This window comes from Phocoena sinus, chromosome 8, assembly GCF_008692025.1.
Source record: "Phocoena sinus isolate mPhoSin1 chromosome 8, mPhoSin1.pri, whole genome shotgun sequence".
NCBI classification, from domain to species: domain Eukaryota; kingdom Metazoa; phylum Chordata; class Mammalia; order Artiodactyla; family Phocoenidae; genus Phocoena; species Phocoena sinus.
In genome coordinates this window covers 49,666,695-49,691,578 of record NC_045770.1, presented here as the reverse complement: position 1 = coordinate 49,691,578, position 24,884 = coordinate 49,666,695, and the positions used below count along the sequence as shown (strand labels likewise).

At 39.9% G+C, this 24,884-nt stretch overlaps 1 protein-coding gene across 6 annotated transcripts in view; it reads left to right on the top strand.

Annotated features, from left to right (window-relative positions):
• Positions 1–5,549: 5,549 nt before the first annotated feature.
• ANKRD42 (ankyrin repeat domain 42) overlaps positions 5,550–24,884 on the top strand; it is a 57,930-nt gene continuing 38,595 nt past the window's right edge. For 4 of the 6 annotated variants that reach the window (XR_004350989.1, XM_032639295.1, XM_032639297.1 and 1 more), the window contains exons 1-5: positions 5,550–6,553; positions 10,040–10,206; positions 16,998–17,105; positions 20,059–20,178; positions 21,035–21,170. Coding sequence is in view for 5 of the 6 variants with exons in the window: in XM_032639295.1 (XP_032495186.1) it covers positions 6,496–6,553; positions 10,040–10,206; positions 16,998–17,105; positions 20,059–20,178; positions 21,035–21,170 (589 nt within the window). In the remaining variant the exon portion in view is untranslated. The remainder of the gene's footprint in view (positions 6,554–10,039; positions 10,207–16,997; positions 17,106–20,058; positions 20,179–21,034; positions 21,171–24,884) is intronic. The other 2 variants (XM_032639299.1, XM_032639300.1) reach the window with 1 other exon arrangement.

Genomic DNA, 24,884 nt, shown 5'->3' with positions numbered 1-24,884 from the left:
TGGAAGAAATGCTGGGGTCTGAATCTAAAAATGTAGGCAAAACTTCCTGTTGTGCCTTTTTTGGGGAAGACCATCCATAGCTTTTACCAAATGATTAAAAGTATGTCACAATCAAGAGGAAGGCAACATTCAAACCTACAAGTGTACCAAGGGTATTTGGGAAACATTTAAAGACTTATAGGTGGGGAGGTGAAAAATAAGCACAATTAAAGAAGTAAAATAAAACCAGCAATGGGAAAAAAATTTTTTTTAAATAGGTAGTCAACAAAGTTACGAAATACGGAAAAATTAAGACGTATCCCCTATTGACTGAAGAAGAGTATGGGTGAGAGGGGACAAAATAATAAAAGCTGCTCATCTCTGAAACTTAACTGGAGAGATTTAATTGTAGTTGAACAAAGATGTTAGCACTTAGGTTTAAAAGGAACTTGTTGGAGAAAGATTGAAAACAGATGACTGGTAAGTCAGTCTCAGAGCTAGAAGGAGATACCATCAATAGCACAAAAGGACTTAGTTGTAATGGCGGAGGGACAGTATTTCTCTGAGATGTTCATAGGTATTTGCAGTTGAAATTGAGAATTCCTAGTTTTTGTTTGATGTAGATGTTGGGTATTGATTTAGAAGTGTGCCCCCCAATTTGGCTGTGCATTAGAATCACAGTGAATGCTAAGAAGAGACTGCTTATCTCGAGAGTCTTATTTAGTAGATTCTCATTCAGAGACACCTCTAATATTTAAGAAGCTCTATAGCTTTTTAAACACCAAAGCTAATGTTTTATGTCAATTATATCCCAATTTTAAAAAGCTCCGTAGTTAATTCTGTTATAATAAACGGCCAGATCTGACAACTGACCTAGAAATCAGCAACACCTAATTTTAGCCCCCTAAAAAAACGGAAAAGTAGTAAACACATATCATTAGGAACTAGAACCATTATTCTACACGAGAGTATAGCAAAGAAAGCTAAAGGAAGCCTCAGGGAAGCTGGAATATTGTCTTGTTTTCTTTGGCCACACTGTGCAGCATGTGGATGTTAGTTCCCTGACCAGGGATCGAACTCACGCCCCCTGCAGTGGAAACGTGCAGTCTTAACCACTGGATCGCCAGGGAAGTCCCTGGAATACTGTCTTTTGAAATAAGAGTTGAAGTTTGTGAGAAGAAATAAAAGGAATATTGTATTAAAATCTACAAATTTCATTGTTCATACCCTATTTACAATGTTCTCTGATTTCAACATAATTTACCTATTTTTAAACATCCAACTTTTAGGTTCCATTAAATACTACAAAGGAATTTGTTATTCAGCTCAAAGTAAAATAAGCTTTGGGGAGAAAAATGACCTAATTATTATATATATTAAAAATTTAATAAGTACTGTATGATATCACTATATGTGGAATCTAAAAAATAAACTAGTGAATATAACAAAAAAGAAAACGACTCACAAATATAGAGAACTAGCAGTTACCAGAGTGAAGGGGGAGGGGCAAGATAGGAGTAGGGGATCAAGAGGTACAAACTACTATGTAGAAAATAAATAAGCTACAAGGATATATTGTACAGCACAGAGAATCTAGCCCATATTTTATAACTATAAATGGAATATAGCCCTTAAAAATTGTGGATCACTGTGGTACACCTGAGACTTACATATATTTCACTATATTTCAATATTAAAAAAAGAAAAAAACTTAGATTCTCACAGAATAGTTTAACCTAAAATAAACAATTTTAGATTCTAGTTATATTTTCCTGGCTGTCTTTCTTTACAGCCTATTTAACATCTAACGAATGCTTCGAGGGGTTTATACAAAACATTCAGGAAGATATAAGGAGGCATCTAAGCATGTCTACAAATGGAAAGGTTTAGCTGACTAAAGAGGTAATCTGGAGGTAGAAATGGAAAATCAGACTAGTGTCAAAAAAGGCCTGAACTTCTCCTGTAGGAGTAGGAAGTGCCCTCCTACTCCTATATGGGGTCAGCTCTCTGAAATAATGAACACTTTGTTGGGCAGGTGGGGAAGAGCAAGTTAAAGAGAGCAAAAATGCACCCATGGGGTGCCCCAGTGAGGGATTAGAGGTGAGCACCAAAGGGAAAGAATGCTTGGGAAGTAAGAGGGTCTATAGGCAGAAAAGAGTAGAGACGGTTACCAAAATCCACTTAATTCTTGTCCTGGAGTTGGTCCTACTCCCTCCTCTAGAACTAGATGGAAAGAGCTGGTTTACAGGGGATTAGAGGAACAACCTGCCTTATCACCCCACTTTGGAAAAACTGAGGTAGAGATGGAGGACTAGCCAATTTTACTCATTGTAACCGTAAGCTTCCTACTTAAAAGGGTTTTGAGTCTCTGGAATGCTGAGATGCCCACTTCAGTGTGTTCTGAAACCTGTTTCACTTGAGAAACTTCCTTCATAGTCAGTCCCTCACTTACCTTGAAATCCCGTGCAATCTGGTTTTTACATCTTGCCTATTTCATTAAAATTGCTCTCTTGAATATTATCAATGACTCCTTGCCAAAACCAGTGTGCTTTTCTTAGCCTCTTAATCGCTATTGGCCCATATAATTCTTTTTTTTCAATTGAATTTTTTTAAAAAATTTTATTTATTTATTTTTGGCTGCATTGGGTCTTTGTTGCTGCTCACGGGCTTTCTCTAGTTGCGGCGAGTGGGGGCTACTTTTCGTTGTGGTGCACGAGCTTCTCATTGTGGCTTCTCTCATTGCGGAGCACGGGCTATATCAGTAGTTGTGGCCCACGGGCTCTAGAGCACAGGATCAGTAGTTGTGATGCACGGGCTTAGTTGCTCCACGGCATGTGGGATCATCGTGGCCCAGGGCTCAAACCCGTGTGTCCCCTGCATTGGCAGGTGGACTCTCAACCACTGTGCCACCAGGGAAGCCCGGTAGGCAGATTCTTAACCACTGCACCATCAGGGAAGCCCAGGCATTCTTTTATAATTATCAGTTTATTAACGTTTTCTAACTCTTCAGCCAATTTTTAAAAAATTTATATTTTCCTAAAAAATTGTCCAAGTCTGGGCTTCCCTGGTGGCGCAGTGGTTGAGAGTCCGCCTGCCAATGCAGGGGACGTGGGTTCGTGTCCCGGTCCGGGAGGATCCCACATGCCACAGAGTGGCTGGGCCTGTGAGCCATGGCCACTGAGCCTGCGCGTCCGGAGCCTGTGCTCCGCAACGTGAGAGGCCACGACAGTGAGAGGCCCGCGTACCGCAAAAAAACAAAACCAAAATGTCCAAGTCAATTTTCAAGATTATACGGTTACACTAAATAATTCACTTGTTTTCAAAGTCCCTAATATCTGTAATGTGTTCCCTTTGCTTCTGATATTGTTTTCTCTCTTCTTCTTCCTCAGAGTTGCTGTCTGTTTATTGTTCTTTTTGAACATCAGCTACTATTATGATCAATTTTATTTTCTATTTCTTTAACTTCTGCTTTTATTTTTAATTCCTTTCAAGTTTATTTTGGGAGGGAGATTTTACTTTTTCTGCTTCTCTATGTTTCTGTTTCCTTTTCTGATCCTTTCCACCAAGTGTGTATCCTTTAAGAGTGTGCTGCCTTATTCCCTCAGCCTCAGTGTGTTTATCCATACAACAGAGCAAAAAAGTAATGCCTTTACCATTATTATATAAGTGGCTACAAACATTGTATTAATTTGGAGTTCAGTCATAGTGGGTTCCAACTCCCCACCACCTAGTTATGGGATCTTGGCCAAATCTTGATTTCTTCACCTGTAAAAATAGAAATAATAATACAGATTAAGACTATTTGCAAATCATTTAGCATAAAAACTGGCCCATATTAATAACTCAATAGATGTCTGGTAAGACAATAGGCCTCTGTTGCCCCATTTCCAAAACTTAGGGCATTGGGCTGACTAATTCCAAATTCCTTTCCAACTGATCAATTTTACTTTTCTTACTTTTCTTTTGGCCACGCCAAGCAGCATGCAGCATCTCAGTTCCCCGACCAGGGATCAAACCCATGCCCCCTGCAGTGGAAGTGCAGAGTCTTAACCATTGGACCACCAGCAAAGTCCCTGAAAAATTTTACTTTCAATCTATCAGTTCATCCACCAGACAATCAACCAACCATCAACCCACTTACCCACACAACAGTTAGTAATTCCTTCCCTTCAACTAAGTATTCTAAATGTTAGGAATGCCATGATGAATAATGATACAGTTTCCACCTTCCAGAAGGTCAGAGTCCCTGGGGGGTAGGGGTGAGAACCAACTGTTAAGCAGGTAATTGTAATACAGTATGATAAGTGGTCTAATAAAGGCTGTGGGAATTCAGAGATTTCGAGGAGTATGCACAGCAAAATCAAAGATCTAGGTTGGAAACCTAATGCAAGGACTTAATACTTACTAGCTGTGTACCCTCAGGCAATTAACTTTGGTGCTGTACTTCTCTAACTGTAGAAAGGAACAGTAATACTATCCTTGTAGGTTAGGTGAAGGATTAAACAGAAAAACTAATATAAAGCGCTTAGTACAGTGCCAGATTCATCATAAGAACTCAACAAATGGAAGTTATTAATGTTACAAGAGGCCATGGAAGTTAAAGAAAGGCATTTACTGTATTTCAAGAGAGGAAAGGTAGGGTCGGGGGAATTTGCCAGCTGTGTTCACTAAACAAAACCTGTGGCAAAAGGATAGGAAAAAACAGGGTAAAAGGAGAATCAAGGTGGGTGATGCCCTTGGAGGGCAGAGAATTCTAATTTCTGTGTTTTCAGCTGCTAGCACAAGACCTGACCCATATATTTGCTATAAATATGAATGGAAGAATACACGTTATGCAGTAGGCTTGCAGAAAAATATCTGGGCCAAAATGTTGAAAGTAAACATTTTACAGTTAAAGGAACCTTGGAGTCAGGAGACCTGGTGCAGTCTTTTGACTGATGACCTGTTTTTATACTGGCTTCACAACTTACCTGCTGTTGGATCTTAGCAAATTACTGATACCTTGAATCTCCTCACCTGTAAAATGGGGATAACACCTACCTTACAAAATTAGTGTGAGAATTAGTACCAAGCGATTATCAAAGAGCCTGGCAGTAGTAACACGCAACAATGATAGCGCTGCAGCTGCTAACTCCTCCATCAGGTCTTTTGTCCATACTTATGAAATGATAGGGTAAGAATATATTTTCTCCAATGCTCCAACCAGCACTGAAAAATGACACTCGGTTTGCCGGGGATAAAAGGCCCTGCCCGGCCCGAGGCACACACGCAGGTCACCTACGTCGACTGCAGTCCTGGAGTCTCCACGTGCGTCGCCGAGACACGGCGGGCGCGACCTATGCCAGGCCGTTATAGAGGCGGGGCCTAGACAGGCCGAATGTGAGACTGAGCGGAACTTCATCGAAAACCGGTCCATTCCACCATCTCTAGAGGAAAAGCTTTGGGGTTAAAAAACAAAAAACAAACAAACAAAAAAACCCTGCAGGGAAGCCGGAAGTGACGCACGACCGCGAGGGAGCGGAAATGACCGCAGCACGCCGGAAGTTTACTCATTTCCAAGGCGACGGCTCCACCATCGCTGCAACGGCTGGAGTCGGGACGCTGGAAAGCGACTTAGAGGAGAGGTTACTCGCCGACGGCGGCCGCCGCCACAGTGAATCGCGGGGAGTAGCAACCGAAGACGGCGGCCGCCGCACCAGCCATCGCGTGTGGAGGATAAACGGCCGGCACGGCCATCGCGGCGACCAATCCAGGGAAAGAGTTAGCGAAGGCCAGAGCTTTAGTCGTAGCGAAGACAGGGAAGGAATCCGTGAAGGCAGCGACCACCGCTGCAGGGTACCGACGGGAAGAGCAAGTGAAGACGTCCGCTTCTCCCGCAATGACTCAAGAAGGGTCAGTGAAGACCTGGGCCACCGTCGCAGTATCTCTCAGGAGAGAGTCAGGGGAGACCGTGGCCACCGTCCCAGCAACTCTTGGGAGAGAGTAAGGGGAGACCGCAGCAGCGACGTGAGTTTAAGTGAAGTCGGAAGCCACCCCACTAGTGACTCCGGGGGAACGGTCAGAGAAGACCGCGGCCTCCATCTCAGTGGGACTTGGGAGGGAGTCAGGGAGCTCCGGGGTCCCCGAACCAGCGACTCCGGGGAGAGAGGCAGTGACGACCACAGCCGCCGCCTCAGTGGCTCTTGGGAGGGCGGAAGTGTGGATGGCGGCCGCAGCCTCAGCAGTTCCTGGGAGGAGGGGGTGAGTGAAGACCGCGGCTACGTGGCCAGCGACTCCTCCGTCGTGAGCGTCAGCGAAGACGCCAGCCGCCGCTGCTTCTGGGAGAGAGAAAGCGAAGACGAAGGTTCCCGCTGCCGGGGCTCCTGGGAGAGAACGACGGAGGACGGCGTCCCCCGGCCTAGCGACGACGAGGAAGACAGCCGCTGCTGCACTGGCTCGTGGGTGACAGCGAGCGAAGACCGCCGCAGCAGCAGGGCCCTGGACTCGACTCCTCCCCGGAGTCCGAGGGGTCGCACCATGCCCGGGGTGTCCGGTTCAGGCCCCTCCACCTTCTGCACGGAGACTGCGACCCCGTGTGAGTCAGATTACTTCACTGGCCCTCATCTCTGCCACACTCCTTTTCTCACTTCAGCTCACAGGAGCTTCGCCCCTTCTGGCAGTTCCCTTTCTCACCTGTCACTCCTCATTTCCCTTAATTGACCTGTTTTCAGTAGGTCACAGAGCTGCTCACCTGGCCCCCATCCTTCCTCATTTCAGCTCTACTTCCTTTTTTATTTTTCTATCTGCGCGCATTCCTGAGACTTCGTTCCCAGCTGACATCAACTCTTGTTAAAATGTATGGACTCTTTTAAGTTCTACCGTCTCTGCAGCATTTGACTCTGGAGAGAATGTTAGACTTATCTCATTTTCTTCCTTCCACTCTGCTGACTCTATCTATCTATCTACCTACCTACCTATCTATCTACTTATCTACCCTGAATTTTCTTCTATCCTCTTTTTAAAACGTTGCTTTTTCCCTTGGGTAGTGCCATCATTAGTGCTTTTTTCCTTGTCATGTACTATGGCTTCAACCCTAGTGACGACCCCGGAATCTGTTATTCATTCAGTCATCCAGTAAATATTTATTGAGTGCCTATTATGTGCTTTGTCTTAAGGATATGTAAGCAAAGAAGACAGGCACATTCCTTCCTTCTAGTGGGGAAGATGAATACTCAGCAAGTAATTACTGGTGTGATGAATGCTATAAAGAAGAGTAGAGAGCCGTTGGCTCCAGTATAGGGTGAGGTTGGGGATCAGAAAAAGCTGCCTAATACTGAGACACAGCTAACACTGAGAACTCAACTCCAGGCCTCTCACTGGAGCTGCAGACTCATATGTACAACTCCTTTCTGGAACTCTTCCATGGGCACCTCAAGACCAACACATTCAGAATATAATTTTGTATTCATATGCCCTCTCTGTCCTTTAGTGTTCACTGTCTCAGTGGCAGTACACCACTTATGTAACTAAGCCAGACACCTTGGAGTTGTCCCGTTACTTTTCCCTTATTTCACCCACTATATCCATCCAAGTTCAATTCATCCTGCTTCCTTAATACATGTTGGATCTGTCTCCTTTTCTGTTCCTACTGCCATTCACTTGGTTGAGGGTCTCAACCTCTCTGGTGTAGACTACTGTAGATATCTTCCTACATGGTCTCCTTGAGTCTATACTCTTGCCCTTTGCTCAATGAATTCGCCTTACTGCAGCCAGCCATATACAAAGCATTACAAATCTGATCATTCTTATTCTTCTGCTTAAAATCCCTCAATGACTCCCCACTCTGCTCAAGTTCAGCAAGTTCCAGCACAGCTTGCCTCTTGTCTAATTCTAGCCTCTTTTCCTTCCACTTTATGCTTCAACAATAGGGTGGGTATTTTTATAGTTTCTTGACCTGTCCAGGATGCCTTTCCCCACATCCATTTCACCTGGCAAATTCCTGCTAATCCTTGAAGATTCATCTTAGGTGTTACCTTCTCTAGGAATCTTTTTCTGCTCTCCTTCCCACCTACCCTAGCAAAGTTAGAAGTCTTCTGTGCTTTCATAACTTCTTATGAATATTTCTGTCATTGCTCTTACTACATTGTTTTGTAATTGTGTTTGTGTATCTCTGTGAGTCCCTTGAGGATAGAGATCATGTCTTCTTTTTCTTTTTATCCTTATGGTAGATACCAGATTAATGTTGAGTGGATAGATGGGTGGATGAATGAATAAATTGGAATGGAATGTGGTGAGAAAAAAGGCTGTCAAATTAGATGGAGCCAAATTATGGGAGGGCATAGACTGTCATACTGAGGGCTTGGATTTGGTTCTCTAGACTAGCAGCGGATAACCAGAAGCAGTTCAGAGTGGAGGAATGAAGTGATCAGAATAGTGTCCTTGTATACGATGGATTAGAGCGTCCCTGTATAAAATGTATTACAGTGGGTAGAACGTCATTTGCAGTACTTGTTTAAAGGAGAATAATGGAAGGCCCTGGAGGTCCAGTGGTTAAGACTCCATGCTTCCACTGCATGGGGCACGGGTTCGATCCCTGGTCGAGGAGCTAAGACCCCACATGCCTTACGGCATGGCCAAAATATAAAAAAACAAACATAAAGGAGAGTAATGAAGGTCTGACCTAGGGGATTAACATCATTAAACATTTACCAAGTGGTTTGGTTTTCTCGGGGTGCTTCCTTACTCTCTTTCCCGTATGCATAGATCTTAATTGTTCTTCAAAGACTTGCTCGAGTGTTTCCTCCTCCTTTATTTTACCTGTAGTCTCTTAAGATGTTACTGTCAGGTTTTCGATTTCATCGAATTTATCCCAATAGATTTTAAAGTGTCAGTGGAAAGAAAATGTCTTAAATCCATGTCTATTCATTGTGTTATAGCACCTGGCATATGGTACATGCTCAAAGGACTTTTGAGTAAAATGCATAGCATTTTGCTAAGGGTTGGTATAAGAAATGATTTCAGCTGTCAAGAAATTAACATGCTAATTGTGGAGAGAGGACATATACATAGATAAATAGTAATACAAGGCTGCATAGATTATCTGCCAGAGGTGTTGGTGAGTTCTTTTCAAAACAATTTGAGTTCAGGAATTGTGCCTGTTTGTTTGGTTTAGGAAATGCTTTGATTGAACTATTTACTTCTTCCTTCTCCAACAACTGTCTGTTCGTGCTTAGATACTTTTATTACTTCTGGTTCACAATGCACATTAAAATATTTCACGGTACAGTAAGGCTGACAATCCAGTCTTGATGTTTGGAACATTATATTATAAAATATAAGGCGCTAGAATGTATGAAGTAAAAATTGTGACCTGCCATTCCTTTCTTAGTGTAGGACATACGAGAAAGATATGAAAAATATTAGTAAAATATATCTGCCTGTGTGAGATAAGGTTCTGGTAAAGTCTTTTTCACTGGAGAGTAGGCCTTTGTTACAGAGAATAGCTGGGCAGATTTCAAAATGGTTACCTCTCTCCCCCTTTACCAAAGACATGAAGTGATTTTTCTTGGTTTTTCACAGTGATAACCTGGTGGCGTTTTGAAGGTAAAATCTATGAAAATGAGGGGACCTCCTAAGACTATGGCCCCGAGGAGTTTCTCACTGTTAGGCTACTACATACCCGGTCCCCAGCAACTTGTCAAAATTACTATTTAAGTGCTTTTAGAAGCTTATGGTTCTAGTGACTTCTGCTCCAGGTAAGCTGAACTTGACTGTGTTTCTCTGTATTTGCCTGTCTCTCCAAATTCAGGGTGGCCGTTTGTCCCGAGACTTCAATTCTTTGATGAGTGCAAGAAAAGTTGTTGACTTTGTTTGTTCTGCTTTTTTCCTATATGGATGGGGGTGACAACGTCCGTGCTCTTTACATATTAGAGCTGAAATTGAAGTCAGATTAAGATGTTAATCACAAACATCTTTGTAGTAAATTATTTGGAAAGCCAAAGTGATTTTGTACTTTCAGTTCAGTTGTTGCTTTAGTCTTTTTTTAGTTTTGTAATATATTTTAAGTAATTTTGTTTTTCAGTAGATGCCAGGAAGAAAGTGCATTTTGGTAGCATACATGATGCAGTACGCGCTGGAGATGTAAAACAGCTTTCAAAAATAGTAGAATGTGGTGCCAGCATTAATGAAGTTGACATTCTCCATAAATTTACCCCTTTACACTGGGCAGCACATTCTGGCAGTTTGGAGGTAAGAAACTATATAAGTTATTAAACTGAGGTAAGTTTAGCGCGTTGACAGTTTTGTAAATTTAGCAAACAGGACTGAGGCCTTATGCTAGGCACTGAAAATATTTTTCTTTTCTTTTTTTAAAAAAATTTATTTTATTGAAGTATAGTTGATTTACAATGTTGTGTTAATTTCTGCTGTACAGCAGAGTGATTCAGTTATGCATTTATATACAAATATTTTTCTTTTCAGTTCAGTCTAACATTTGGGCGGTCTGGTTACCTTAGTAATAAGTTATCCTAAAACTTGGTGGTATAAAATAACCATTTATTTATGCTCAGGAGTGAACCAGGAATTTGGATTTCAGGGACAGCTTGTCTCTACTCCATGATGTTTGGGGCTCCATCTAGAAGATTTAAAAGCCAGGGCTGGAATCTTCTGAAGTCTTGTTCACGCAGACATTTGGTAGTAGATGCTGGTTGTAGGCTGCGCCCCTTGATCCCTCTCCACGGGGGTCTTTTTGTGAGGTCCCCACATGTGGGTTAGTCTGTGCTTCCTCACAGGGTGGCGGCTGGGTTCCTAAGGCAAGCATACAGGGTAACTTGCAGAGGATAACGTAATGCATACCTGGCTGTATCAAATCCTAATATTTTTGCTGTAGTTGCTTCAGATTTTTGGAAAAGAAATGGAGTATCACAGATACATTTGAAGTCCCTGAGCACCCCTCCCAGGTGTCATTTCTCTCCTTCCAACTCCAGAGATAACTATTACCCTGAATTTGATGTTTATTATTACCATATATGTTTTATGCTGTTGTTACATATGATTATATCACTGTTTTAAAGGACATGTTTATATAAATGTCATCATATTATTTGTATCATTCTGCAGCTTGCTTTTTTTGTTCAACAATGTGTTTTTGAATTTTAATGACATGGTTACATATATATACTCTAGTTCATTCCTTTCAGCCATGCTGTAATAGTCCATTCTTAGATGAATATCAGAATTTATCGATTTTTTTGATTGATGGATATTTCATTGGTTTCAGTTTTTCACTAGTACAAGCAGTGTTTAGTGAATATTTTTATGCACAACTTCTTTTTTTTATTAATTTATTTTATTGAAGTATAGTTGATTTACAGTGTTGTCTTAATTTCTGCTGTATGGCAAAGTGATTCAGTTATATGTATGTATATATATTATTTTTCATATTCTTTTCCATTATAGTGTATCACAGGATATTGAATATAGTTCCCTGTGCTGTACAGTAGGACCTTGTTGTTTATCCATTCTGTATATAATAGTTTGCATCTGCTAATCCCAAACTCCCAATCCACCTTCTCCCACCCGCCTCCCCCTTGGCAACCACAAGTCTGTTCTCTATGTCTGTGAGTCTGTTTGTGTTTCATAGATAAGTTCATTTGTATGCACAACTTCTTATTCTTGGGCTGTGTGCAAAGCCAACTGGAATTTTTCTCACAATTCATGGTTGTGTGTGGGGAGTTTATTTTAGCTATTACATTTCTCCAGTCTGTAGGCTGCAGTAGGTCTATTCACTATGCAACTCTTTTCTCCCTGCCACACAGAGTCTGCTTTCCATGAATATAGCTTCTCTGTGTGATTTCTTTGTTTGGGCTTTTCGGCTTTTTGGAACCAAATCTGGTCCAAAGAATCTCTCTCCACCAGTTTGTGTGCCCCACTTGAACTATAGGGGTTTTTGCTTTGGCCTTTTAGTGGCTTCCTCTCACCTGGGAGAAATGTGCCTTGACGGGTTTTTCTGTGCTTGCAGCCCTGTGTGGGGATTTTCTCTGGTGTTTGCTCCCACATTCCTGTTTGATCTGTACTTTGGCAGCTTTCCCATCTGTTTTGTGGTTTCAGATATCTCCTAGCTTCATCAAAGATGGGGTTTTCTTGCTCTTTTTTTAATTTTTTAAATGATTTTGAAGAGAGGAGGAAATACTGATTTTACTCTGCCATATTTGAAATAAGATAGGACTTGTTGCTATACCATTTATTTCATCTCTTTCCTGGGATCTTTTCAGCTTCTCTGATTAACCTACCCTGCCTTCTCTAAAATTAGTGGTTTTCTTTATGCTCTTGCCAATGGGTGTCTCTCTTCAACTTTACACTCTCTCTCTAGGCCATTTTTAGACTTCCTTGGCTTAATCACTTCTACATAATAATTCATTGATTCGCTTTCTCTCCAGAATTTGAATTCTGGTTTCTGCATCCGGCGCTTATCAACAGCTCATGCATATCTGACTGGCATCTTAAATTTAGTTGGTCTAAAACTAAACTGTTATTCTTTTCCCTCCCTTTCTTAGTTTTCCAGGCTAATGTCCTTTGCATCATATTGAGTTGTCTCAGGATTTTACAGAAGCAAAACACAGTATCAGCATTTGTCTAGGTCAAGTGCTTCATGATGCACATTGATGTAGTGAGAACTGATCCCTAAGTCAGTTGATTCTGTTCTGTCTTTGTCTCAGATTTGTCCTCTACACCTTCATAGCCACTGCCTTAGAGCTACTTGATTTCCTCCTTTCCTCTCTTGTCTACTTCTAGTTCATAACGGGCATACAAAATTATTGCTCTAAAACAAAAATCTGCTATTACTTAAAACCTTCCTTAAGTCCCTGTAGTGACTCTCTATACCCTGTAGGATGAAGTTTAAGCTATTTAATACGGTAGGCTTACCTCTCCAACCTCATCTCCCATCAGACTTGTTTCATGTTGCAGTACTGGTGACTACTGTCATTTCCCAAACTAGTCCACTATTTCATATTATCATAGACTGTGTACATGCTGTTTCATCTGGCTGGTCTCACCTCTTCCCAGTGGTTAGCTTGTTGAAATCCAGGTCAGGTAGCACCCACTTGGCAGGGCCTTCTGTGTTTCCCCCCCTCAGTATCCTCCAACTAGCAACTTTTCCCTCAATTTTATACACATTTAAAAAATTGTATTTATCACATTGAATTGCATTCTCTGTTAGATATTTTTTAACATTCTTTTTTAAAAAAATATTTATTTATTTTTTATTTATTTGTCTGTGCCGGGTCTTAGGTGCAGCATGCGGGATATAGTTCCCTGACCAGGGATCGAACCCAGGCCCCCTGAATTGGGAGCGCGGAGTCTTAACCACTGGACCACCAGGGCAGTCCCTCTCTGTTAGATTTTGAGCTCTTTGGGGCCTCCCTGGTGGCGCAGTGGTTGAGAGGCCACCTGCCGATGCAGGGGACACAGGTTCATGCCCCAGTCCGGGAGGATCCCACATGCCGCGGAGTGGCTGGGCCCGTGAGCCATGGCCGCTGAGCCTGCGCGTCCGGAGCCTGTGCTCTGCAACGGGACAGGCCACAACAGTGAGAGGCCCGCATACCGCAAAGAAACAAAAACAAAAACAATAGATTTTGAGCTCTTTGAAGGTACCATTTGGATTTTATTTATCTTTTTTTCCACAGCATCTAGCATAGTGTCTGGCATATTGGAGTCACATTGCGGGTTCCCAATAAATGTTTGTTGTATTGATGAATTTGTTGAATTAAATTTATATTTTTACTGTATAGCATAGTGCATAGCAGCTGTTCAAGAAATGTTCGTTAAATTTTAACAAAAATAAATCTAAATCAAAAGGTTTTGGCAACTTTCTACTTTCCCATTTGAGGATCATGTCCTAATTCTCTACTTGAGTACTGCATTAATACCTTTACATTTTGTTATCCTTTCTGAAATTTCTTAAGACTCATGGTACTATGTTGGTAGTATAAAATGATCACTAAATTAACAGCTGGTGAAAACTGTGCTTTGTTAGACTTCATTTTTTTTCTCCTGTCAGATGAAATCAGCTTTTGAGCCCCTGTAGTAAACTTTTATTTCAGATATACTTTGCACCTTCAGAATTTTCTTTTTTTTATTAAATTCTGTCTCTTTATTTTCTATTTGATGAATCATTGTCATCATATTTTTGTTTAATTCATTAAACATAAATTTAAAAAAATTAATTTATTTGGCTGCGTTGGGTCTTCATTGCTGCATGCGGGCTTTCTCTAGTTGCAGCGAGCGGGAGCTACTCTTTGTTGCAGTGCGCAGGCTTTTCATTGTGGTGGCTTCTCTTGTTGCGGAGCCCAGGCTCTAGGTGTGCGGGCTTCAGTAGTTGTGGCACGTGGGCTCAGTAGTTGTGGTGCACAGGCTTAGTTGCTCCACGGCATGTGGGATCTTCCTGGACCAGGGCTCCAACCGGTGCCCCCTGCATTGGCAGGGGGTGTTTTAACCACTGTGCTAACAGGAAAGTCCCAACATAAATTCTTTAAAAAATAATTTCTTTTAGTTCTCTAAAGCTATATGTAATAGCTGCTTTGATGTCTTTCTGAGCTGAGCATCTGGGCCCTCTCAGAGATGGTTTCTTTTTTTTTTCTTTTTTCTTTTCTGTCCACACCTCATGGCATGTGGGATCTTAGTTCCCTGACCAGGGATGGGACCTGTGCCCACTGCATTGGAAGTGCGGAGTCTTAACCACTGGACCACCAGGGAAGTACCTCAGAGATGGTTTCTATCGATTCCTTTTTATTCCTGTGTATGTGTTACACATTCTTGTTTTCTTTGTATGTCTCATAATTTTTTAGTTTGGACATTTTGAAAACTGGACATTTTATTTTTATTTTTTGCAGTGCTTAGTATTTATTAGGTGCCTTGAGTTTTGGTATCTATTGACAAAGTATATTGTCTATTCCTCACAATAACTTTGATATTAGAATTCTTTTTAAAAAAATTTTATTGAAGTATAGTTGATCTACAATGTTGTGTTAATTTCTGCTGTACAGCAAAGTGACTCAGTTATACATATATATATCCTTTTTATTTAATATTTATTTATTTATTCTAGGCTGCGTTGGGTCTTTGTTGCTGCGCACGGGCTTTCTCTGGTTGTGGCGAGTGGGGGCTATTCTTCGTTGCAGTGCGTGGGCTTCTCATTGCGGTGGCTTCTCTTGTTGCAGAGCATGGGCTCTAGGCATGGGGGCTTCAGTAGTTGTGGCACAGGGGCTTAGTTGCTCCACGGCATGTGGGATCTTCCCAGACCAGGGATCGAACCCTTGCCCCCTGCAGTGGGAGCGTGGCGTCCTAACCACTGGACTGCCAAGGAATTCCCTAAATGGTTGTTTTTGACAACTTTGTTTAGCTTTGTCATTGCTTCTTGGGGAGGATTTACCAAGCTCCTCACGTAGTCATTTCTGAAGACCTGCTGATTGGTCAGTTGATTTTTGACAAAGATGCAAAGGCAATCTAATGGAGAACAGATAGTATTTTTATTAAATGGTGCTGGCACAGTTGGACAGTCATACGTAAGAAAATGAGCCTCAACTCATACTTGGTACCATATGTAAAAATGTACTGAAAGCAGATGATAAACAAATGTAAAACTTAACCTTCTAAAACTTCTAGAAGAAAACATTGGAGAGAATCTTTGCAAATCATAAATATGACTAAGAACTTGTAGCCAGAATATATGAGACTCTCACAATTCAGTAGTAAGAAAACAACCCAATTAAAAACGGGCAAATGACTTCATTAGACACTTTCTCAAAGAGGACGTGTGGATGATAATGAGCACATGAAAAAAGTGTTCAACATCATTAGCCATTAGGGAAATGCAAATTAAAACCACAATTAGGTGTCACTACACACCGGTTAGTATGGCAAAACAAAAACAAAAGCATAACCCAGAGAAATGATAATACCAAGTATTGACAAGGACATGGAGCGACTAGAACTCTCATACACTGCTGGTAGAAATGTAAAATGGTGCAGTCACTTTGGAAAACAGTTTGGCAGTTTCTTATAAAGTTAAACAACATATACTTACCTGTGTCCCAGAAATCTCACTTCTGCATATCTACCCCGGAGAGATAAATAACTTGTACATGAATGTTTACAGTGGTTTTATTCTCCAGTACCTGTACAGTGTTAGCATATAGTTGGTTCTCCATAAATATTTGTTGAGCAAATGAATGACTTTCTGTGATTATTAGTGAGGTTCAACTCCACCCCTCCCCATATTTTATTGGCCATTAATCTCCATGACAGGCAAATGATACCTAAATGATTAGCCTTTTCAAAAAATGATATCGCAATGATTGATGTCACAGTGTATCCCAGTGATACAATCAATTCTTTTATAAAGAAAGAAACTTCTTTAAGGTAGAATCTACAAACTTGAATATATAAAGAGAGTAACACTATATGTGGCACAGACCTCTAGTACTGAATTATATTGAGACTTAAGTTGATTTAAAAAAATCTTAAATGAAGATGTGTTTTACTCCCTCACTTTGTTTAATATGCCACTTATTTTCTTAGAAAGTATCATCAGAATTACAGTGTCTTCTCTGATACACAAGTTTCTGGACCCATTTAAAGATCTATGGCAGAGATTGTAAATTGGCAGCTGTTGAGTGAATTTGACCACAGATGTGTTTTGTTTGGCTTGCAGAGTATTGGTCAAATGTAAGATATGGACCAGCATTTCACTCACTGCAAAAACTGGCTGGAATTGAGTAGTATTTCACCTTATGGACAGGGAATGTGGTCTCCAGTTTGCCATAGCTCCTACCACTCCATATTGTTTACCTAACAGTAAGGCCAAATGTGGGTTACCATATCATTGTGCTTGTGCTTTTGTTTTTCTTATACCTGGCCCCCTCATTCACTTATGATGCTTCTCAGGCTGTAGTATTTCATGATGATAGACTAACTTTAAAGATATAAAAATGTTAAAAATATCTGCTAACATGGTTAACATGGGTATTTTCTTAACATAGTGTCTTCATTGGCTCCTCTGGCATGGAGCTGATCTCTCACGAGCAACCATGAGAGGTTGGACAGCAGCTCACATAGCTGCCATCAGGGGACAGGATGCTTGCATGCAGGTAATAATAACTTTGGTTACTTTTTAAAAAAATTCAATAAGTTTAATTACTTTAGCATAGTTCTGTTGGGCTATTGCCTTTATTCTAATAATTTGATCCCGTAGACTTAGTAGTTCTATGTTCTAAACAAAAACTTACTGGATTCTAGGACTCATATTTTGGTACCAACTGTCACTCAGACAGATTGTATAAGATTGGAAATTATATTATCTCTAAAGCAGTTGGCTATCTGTTTGGGTTGTTTTAAGGGATGTCATAGTCATGCCCAGATTATCTTCTTTATAGCTTGCCATGCCTAAAATTCCTCATTTAATGTATTTCCTGGCCAGAGTTATACATTAATATGTGGCAGGATCTAGTTTATTAGAGTATATAGACTTAATCAATGTTGTGAAATGGACTGGAGCTTCGAGGAATACAAAATCATATAAGCAAACAGTCCCTGCCTATAAGAAGCCTGAGATTCTATTGGGAATGACAGTAGCTTTACTCAGTGAGTTACAAAACAGTACAAATCACAGTCTCTGAGTAAGGTTCTCATGAAAAGTATAGATGAGAAGAACTGCAGAACTTAAGAGAAGATAAGGGAATCATAAATGGAGGAAATGAAACTTCAGCTAATCCTAAAAGAATGGGTTGATTTTAAAAAGATAAGTAGTGAAGAAGCATTGTAGGTAGGGACGGTGTCAGGAGCAAATAAAAATAATGATTTTAATTTATTGAACACTTTTTGTGTGTCAATCACCGTCTCCCATGCATCACTTCATTTAATACAATAATCTTATGAGTTTCCCTTCCTGTAGATTAGGAAACAGATTCAGAGAGTTAAGTTCGTTGCTTAAGTTAGTGACAAAGCCAGGGTTTGAACCTAGACTTTGTCCCATTAACCTCTATGCTATAATTCTATGTGAAATCTTTGAATTGGAAAAATGAGGTGTGTTCAAGGAATATACCATTATATGAGTTTGACTGAGTGTAGATGATTTGTTCTGAACTAAGTTTAGATAAAGCCAGACTTGTAAAATGTCTTAGGAATAGAATAAAGATTCATTTGTATAGGAAAGAGAATTTTATATGTATACTGTACACACGTATATGTGTGTGTATATATGTATATACACACATACATACATACATGCACATAGACATTAACAGGGGAATGTAGTAATGAAAACAATATTTCAGGAAATTATTCTAGCAAGATGTATCCAGGATTATGTAGGATGAAGAGAGTGTTTGGAAGCAAGATAATCAGAGACTTTTGATATTATCACTAACCATAGAGGGTGAGATTAGTTGGTGGCAGTGGGAAACAAAGAAAATTATTTAAAACATCTTGCATAGCAGGCATTGGCAAAGTGTAGTGAGACTGTAAGGTTTTGAGTCAGAACGACAGATAATTATGGCACTATAGATAGGGACATCTGAAAGGCAGGGGAGGTTCGGGAGGAAGGATGTTGAGTTCACCTCTGGCCCATGTTGAGTTTAAGGTGCCTATAGGTCATTCGGGTGCCGAAGGACAGGGCAGTTGAAAAGGACACTGGTGACAAAGATTTCAGGAGTAATAAAGCTTAGAGAAGAGTACAGAGTACTGAGGATTGAGTGTTGAAAAATGTTACTAGTAGGGATGGGAGGAAGCAGCGAAATGAGTAAGGAATTCAGAGGAGAAAGAGAGATAGAGAGTCAGGACCCATTAGCGCTGTGCAAGTGAAGGAAGAAGTTGAAGTCAGGCAGAGTATCACTTACAGAATAAAACTAAGGGGAACAGCACTTAAGGAAATGCCACTGAACTAGAGAACTCTCTATAGGGAGAGGTTGGCTATATTTCTATGCAGTGATAGGGACAGCACCCAATTTGCAGGTGGATTTGAAGTCGAGGCATTGAGGTATTTGGAAAGTAGGCAGTGAAAGGAAGGAGCAAATACAATAGTAACTTAAGGGGATATCAGGGTCAAATGAAGCTTTACTTGCTTTCCTTCCTCTAAGCATTAGTTTAACCCACTCCCTCTCCCTTGATTGTCCTTCTGTTCCCCAAAGTGATCTCTTCATTCTTAGAGCTTTTGTGATGCTTTGGGGTACTATACTTTGTAGTTGTTACTTACAAAGCACTGCTTTGTATAGTTGATTGTCTTTGTCTCTACATGTGTCCTAATTCCCTAAGTTGATAAATCTTCATATTCTTTGTAGTGACATAGTAAGCACTCAGTATATGGTTTGTGATGATTATTGACTAGTTTGTTAATGGGAGTCAGGCAAAATCATGGATACTGTTCTTCCTAAAACTCTTGGTAGGAATTATGACTAAGTAAACTTTTGCTGAGATGCTGGTAAATATAGCCTGGTTAAAAGAAAAAAAGTCGGACGGAGGTAAAACTGAAAAATATTTGCTAATAATTTTTTAAACCAATTACTCTCTATATTATATAAAGGGGTGTGTTGTGTATATGATGTAACCCATATACAGAAATTGGGCCAATTGTAAATTCAGATGGAATCTCCTCAGATGCCATTAGAATTTTGATTTGGAGCTTAGAACTGGTTACTTTAGTAATGAAATCCTTTTATTGTATTCAAAACCCAGTTAATAAAAGATTCTGCTTTTGAAATAGAGGAAGTTTAAATTTCAATTTTGTTAGCTTAGCATTAAATTATTTAACTTAGTGGTTGTTAATCTGTGCTCATGAAAAGTTTGTTTTATAAATTGTATGTACATGCTCAAATCAGAATGTGAAATTGGGTATACATGTCTCCTAGGCAATGTTAAAAAGGATCTCAAGCATTTTCTTAGGACTAGCTAAGAATTTCTCACACTTTGTGTGTAGCACACATGTAAGAACTTACGTAATAGCTTAGCTATAGGTTAACAAATTCCTTGCCTTTAAATAATCTGCATCTGCATTTATGATTTAACATCTATCTTCATATAAACTCATTCTTATGTCTCTACTTTCAGACTCTTATAATTAATGGAGCCAATCTGGCAGCTCAAGATGATCGTGGATGCACTCCTTTACACCTTGCGACAACACACGGACATTCTTTCACTTTACAAATAATGCTCCGAAGTGGAGTGGTGAGGGATGCCTGTTAATAAGTGAGAACGTATAATGATATGGACTATAGTCCATACAGTCCATATCATATGGACTAACATTTGGTAGTCTGGTTATCTCTTCCTGACTTTGTAAATCCCTTATGTGACTTTGAGGAAGTAATTTGATCTCTCTCTTTAGCTTTTCTATCTTTAAACATGGGAGCAATAATTTAGATAAATCATCAACAACAACCAAAAAAACAGCTTAGTGGTACAAAATATTTCAGAGGCTATGAATTCTTCATGTCAGTTCAGAGTTTAACAGGGAAGATTCTGAAGCTTCCAGACACATCTTAACCAGGGATTGTAAATCTTTCTGACTTGCTGTGTGTTTACCTGTTTCTTTGGTAACTCTTATTTCATACACTAATTTAGAAAGTGATTTATATCTCCAGAAATTTCATTTATTGTGATATTTATTTTTAATATTACCCAGTGGCTGTAAAAAGTAACTTCTTATACGAGTTAAATATTTTTTCATTAACTCTTTGGTTATGCTCCCAAGGATAATATTTGATCATTTGAATCCATCTCTTTCATTTTATTGGTCAGGAACTTGTGACCAGTAAAATGACTAGTTAAGTTCCTTTTTAAAAAGAAACGATTTTTATGTGGCTAGTTATGTTCTTTTTTAAAAGACTTTATAATTTCATTTGTATATTATTAGCTCATATGTTCAAATCAGTGGTTGCAGTAAATATTTCTATGATATTTAGTGTTTGCCTTATAGTTTTAAGAACAGCCTCCAATTCTCATTTGCAGAATTAAGCTGCTAGACTTAGTGTTTCCCCTACAAAACGTAAAAGAACTGAGTCCTTGTGAATGTTACCTCTAGGATCCCAGCGTGACTGATAAGAGAGAGTGGAAACCTGTGCATTATGCAGCTTTTCATGGGCGGCTTGGCTGTCTGCAACTTCTTGTTAAATGGGGATGTAGCATAGAAGATGTGGACTACAATGGAAACCTTCCAGGTATTCGCAAAAGCAAATACTTTGTTTTTCTATTAATGTAAACTTTAACAATGTTTGATCATGTTTAAGAAATTTGAACTGTCATCATTCTAATATTTCCTAACAAAACTAAAGTAGTAAATATGTTGACATGAACATTTTTTATCTTATATTATGTCTATGTTATGTACCCATCATGGGACTGATTTTTTTTTTCTGGAACCATATTAGCAAAAGAGAAATATCCAAAATTAAACTTGGATTTACTCTTCCCACCAGCTGTTTCCCTCATCTACTCTCTAGTGTTATTGTTTTTTAACTTCATATGTCTCTTCCCCACAGATTACTTAAAAAAGTAATAGTACAGATAGTGGACACTAGTGTATTTGAGTTAATTTGCTAATTGCAGTTGTCTAGCCTGCGGTCAACTAGCCAGATGAGACCTATACTCTTAAGTACCCTGTCTTCTTCTAAGAGGTGCTGTAGAAGTTCAGAAGAGAGTTAGACCACAGTGAGATTGGTTACTGAAACAATACTTGAACTATGTCTTAAAGGAATCTTAGGTAGCAAACAAATGAAGGGGAAGTCCAGGCAAAATAATCACTTTGATTATTAAAAACTCCCTAGATCCCAGTGGATCTCTGATTACTTAGCTTGGCATGCTGGGCCTTCATAATTTGGCTCTGACTTTCCTCCCTGCCCTCATCTTCCATCCCTTGACACTGCTATCTTGGATCATTTTGCTTCTTTCTGAAGGACATCCTTTAGTGTTCATTTAGTGAAGGTTTGTTGGTATGAACTCTCTTGATTTTTGTGTATCTGGAAGTAGCTCTTTTACTCTCAGTCTTTTTTTTTTTTTGGTACGCGGGCCTCTCTCTGCTGTGGCCTCTCCCGTTGCGGAGCACAGGCTCCGGACGCGCAGGCCCAGCCGCTCCGCGGCATGTGGGATCTTCCCGGACCGGGGCGCGAACCCGAGTCCCCTGCATCGGCAGGCGGACTCTCAACCGCTGCGCCACCAGGGAAGCCCCTACTCTCAGTCTTTTTAAAAAAAATTTTATTTTTGACATATAGCATGCATACAGAAAAACGCCCAATTCAAATGCACAGCTCACTAAATTTTCACAAGTGAACACTTCTCTGTGACCATCAGCTAAATCAAGAAACAGGGTAGTCTCCTTCGTGTCCTCTTTCTAGTTACTGCCAACTTCCAAAGTTAATCACTACCTTGACTTCCAACGTAAAAATTAGTATTGTTTTTTTTCTGAACTCCATGGAATAAAATAATACACTGGTGTCCTTTTGTGTGTGGCTTCTTTTGACTTTCCAAAGTGGTTTTTATCAATTTATACACCCACAGGCAGTGTTTAAGGCTTTCAATTACTCCACTTTCTCATCAGCACTTGACACTATCAGTTTTTTTAGTTTTAGTCATTCTTTTGAGTGTATAGTAATATCTCATTGTGGTTTTAATTTGAATTTTCCCAGATGACTAGAGATGTAGAACATCATTTCATATGATTAATGGCTGTTTAGTTATTTTCTTCTGTGAAATACCAATTTGAAGCTTCTTCACTTTTTTTTTTTTTTTAACTATATGCAGGCCTGTCACTGTTGTGGCCTCTCCTGCTGTGGAGCACAGGCTCCGGACGCGCAGGCTCAGCGGCCATGGCTCATGGGCCCAGCCGCTCCGCGGCATGTGGGATCTTCCCGGACCGAGGCACAAACCCATGTCCCCTGCGTCGGCAGGCGGACTGTCAACCACTGCGCCACCAGGGAAGCCCTGCATTTTTTTTTTTTTTTTTTAATTTTTATTGAGTTGTCCCTCTTTTTTTCTAATTGAGTTGTAGGGGTTCTTTATATATTCTGACCACAAGCTCTTTGTCACTTACATGTGTTGCAAATATCTTTTCCTTTTAAGTATCCTTTCTGTTCTATTGTCTTGCCTTTTCATTCTTTTAAGATATCTTTTGATGAATAGAAGTTTTCATTTTACTGTAGTCCAGTTTAATAAGCTCTTCCTTTATGGTTAGTACTTTCTGAATCCTGTGAAAAAAAAGTAAGGAAAGACTTTTTTTTAACAGGATTCAGAAAGTCTTCATTTCATGAAGACACTCTTTTATATTATCTTCTAGGAATTTTATTATTTTATTTTCACATTTCCACCTGGAATTGACTTTTCTTCAATACAAGGTAGGGGGGAATTTCATTTTTATTAAGTTCTTTTTTGAATTTGCCTGATCACTTTGTTAGTCTCTTGTTGCCTGCTCATTGAAAAAAAAATCAACTTTTATTTCCTTAAACATGTATAATTATTTTATAACCATATGTAGTATATTTTTTAATAGTGTAAGGTAGAGGTTAAGAATGTGGCCTCAGGACTAGACTGCTTATATTCAGACCTCTCTGTTAAAAACTATTAATTCAAAATTTATTAAGCATCTGTGTGTCAGTCCCTAGGTGCTGGGGATATCACTGCAAATAAAACAGACAAAAGTCTCTGCCGTTGTGTGTGGTGAGGGGAGAGACAGACAATAATAAAAATGAATGAACAGAATATATATTGTATTAAATAGGGATATGTGTTTGGATTAAATAGCAAAGGGGAGTAGAGTGTTACAGGGGATGAAGTTTGAAATAGGGTAGTCAGGGAAGCCTTCACTGAAGAGGTGACATTTGGGTGAAGACTTGGAGTTGAGGGAGCAAGTCTTGATATCCTGGGGGAAGAACATTTTAGGAAGATGTAACAGCAATGTGTAAAACTCCTGAGGCAGGATTGTGCCTTGCGTATTTGAGTAACAGCAAGTCAGTGTGGTTGGAACAGAAGTGAGGGCGTAATAGATGATGAGGTCAGAGAGGTAACAAGAGCCATTGAAGCATTTTGAGCGTGGGAGTGACATGATCTATGTTTAAAACCATCATTTTGGCTATTGTGTTTATAATACTAGATTGTAGTGAGGGTGTGGGCATGAGTGGTTAGGAGCTTGATGCAATAATTTAGGTTACTGTTTGGTTGGACTAGATAATGAGAAGTAATTGGGGTCTGTGTATGTTTTACAGATAGAGCCAGTAAGATTTGCTGATTGATCAGATGTGGGGAGTGACAGAAATGGGAGTCAAGGGTGGCTCCAGGGTTTTTGGCTTGACCTTCATGGAAAGGAGAGCATTTCCATTAACTGAGATGAGGAAAGCTGTGTAAGGAATATGTATGCAAAAAGGGTAAGGAGTTCAGTTTTTGACCTGTTAAGTTTGAAATGCCTATGATACATTTCATGTATATGATGAGTAAGCAGTTAGAGGAGTCCGAACTGTCAGAGGGAGTTTTTTAGTGGAAGGTTCAGCTGAGAAAGTGTACACTGGCACGTGCCAACTACTTGTGGACATTGTTACTTAATTGATTCTCCTGAGTTTTACTGGTGACTTGGGCACTGCCCTACTTCTCCAGAGCCAAGATTTGTATACAAATTGGAGTCTTTCCCAAATAGTCACTTCTCAAGAGGTGTAAAGGCTCTCTTGTTCTTTGTAATCATTGCCTCTAAGCTTGTAATACCCCAGAACCATTCCTGTTTTTTGCAGCTTTTGGGTTATGGCTGTTCCTCAATCTGATTCATTATATTGATATTTTCTTTCAGGGATTCCTTAACACTTCTTGTCTGTTCGTGGTGTTCTTGTCTGTTTTTCTTGTCCTTTATGGCTTTAAAAAATATTTTTCTATTATTTTCAAGAATTTAAGAGAAG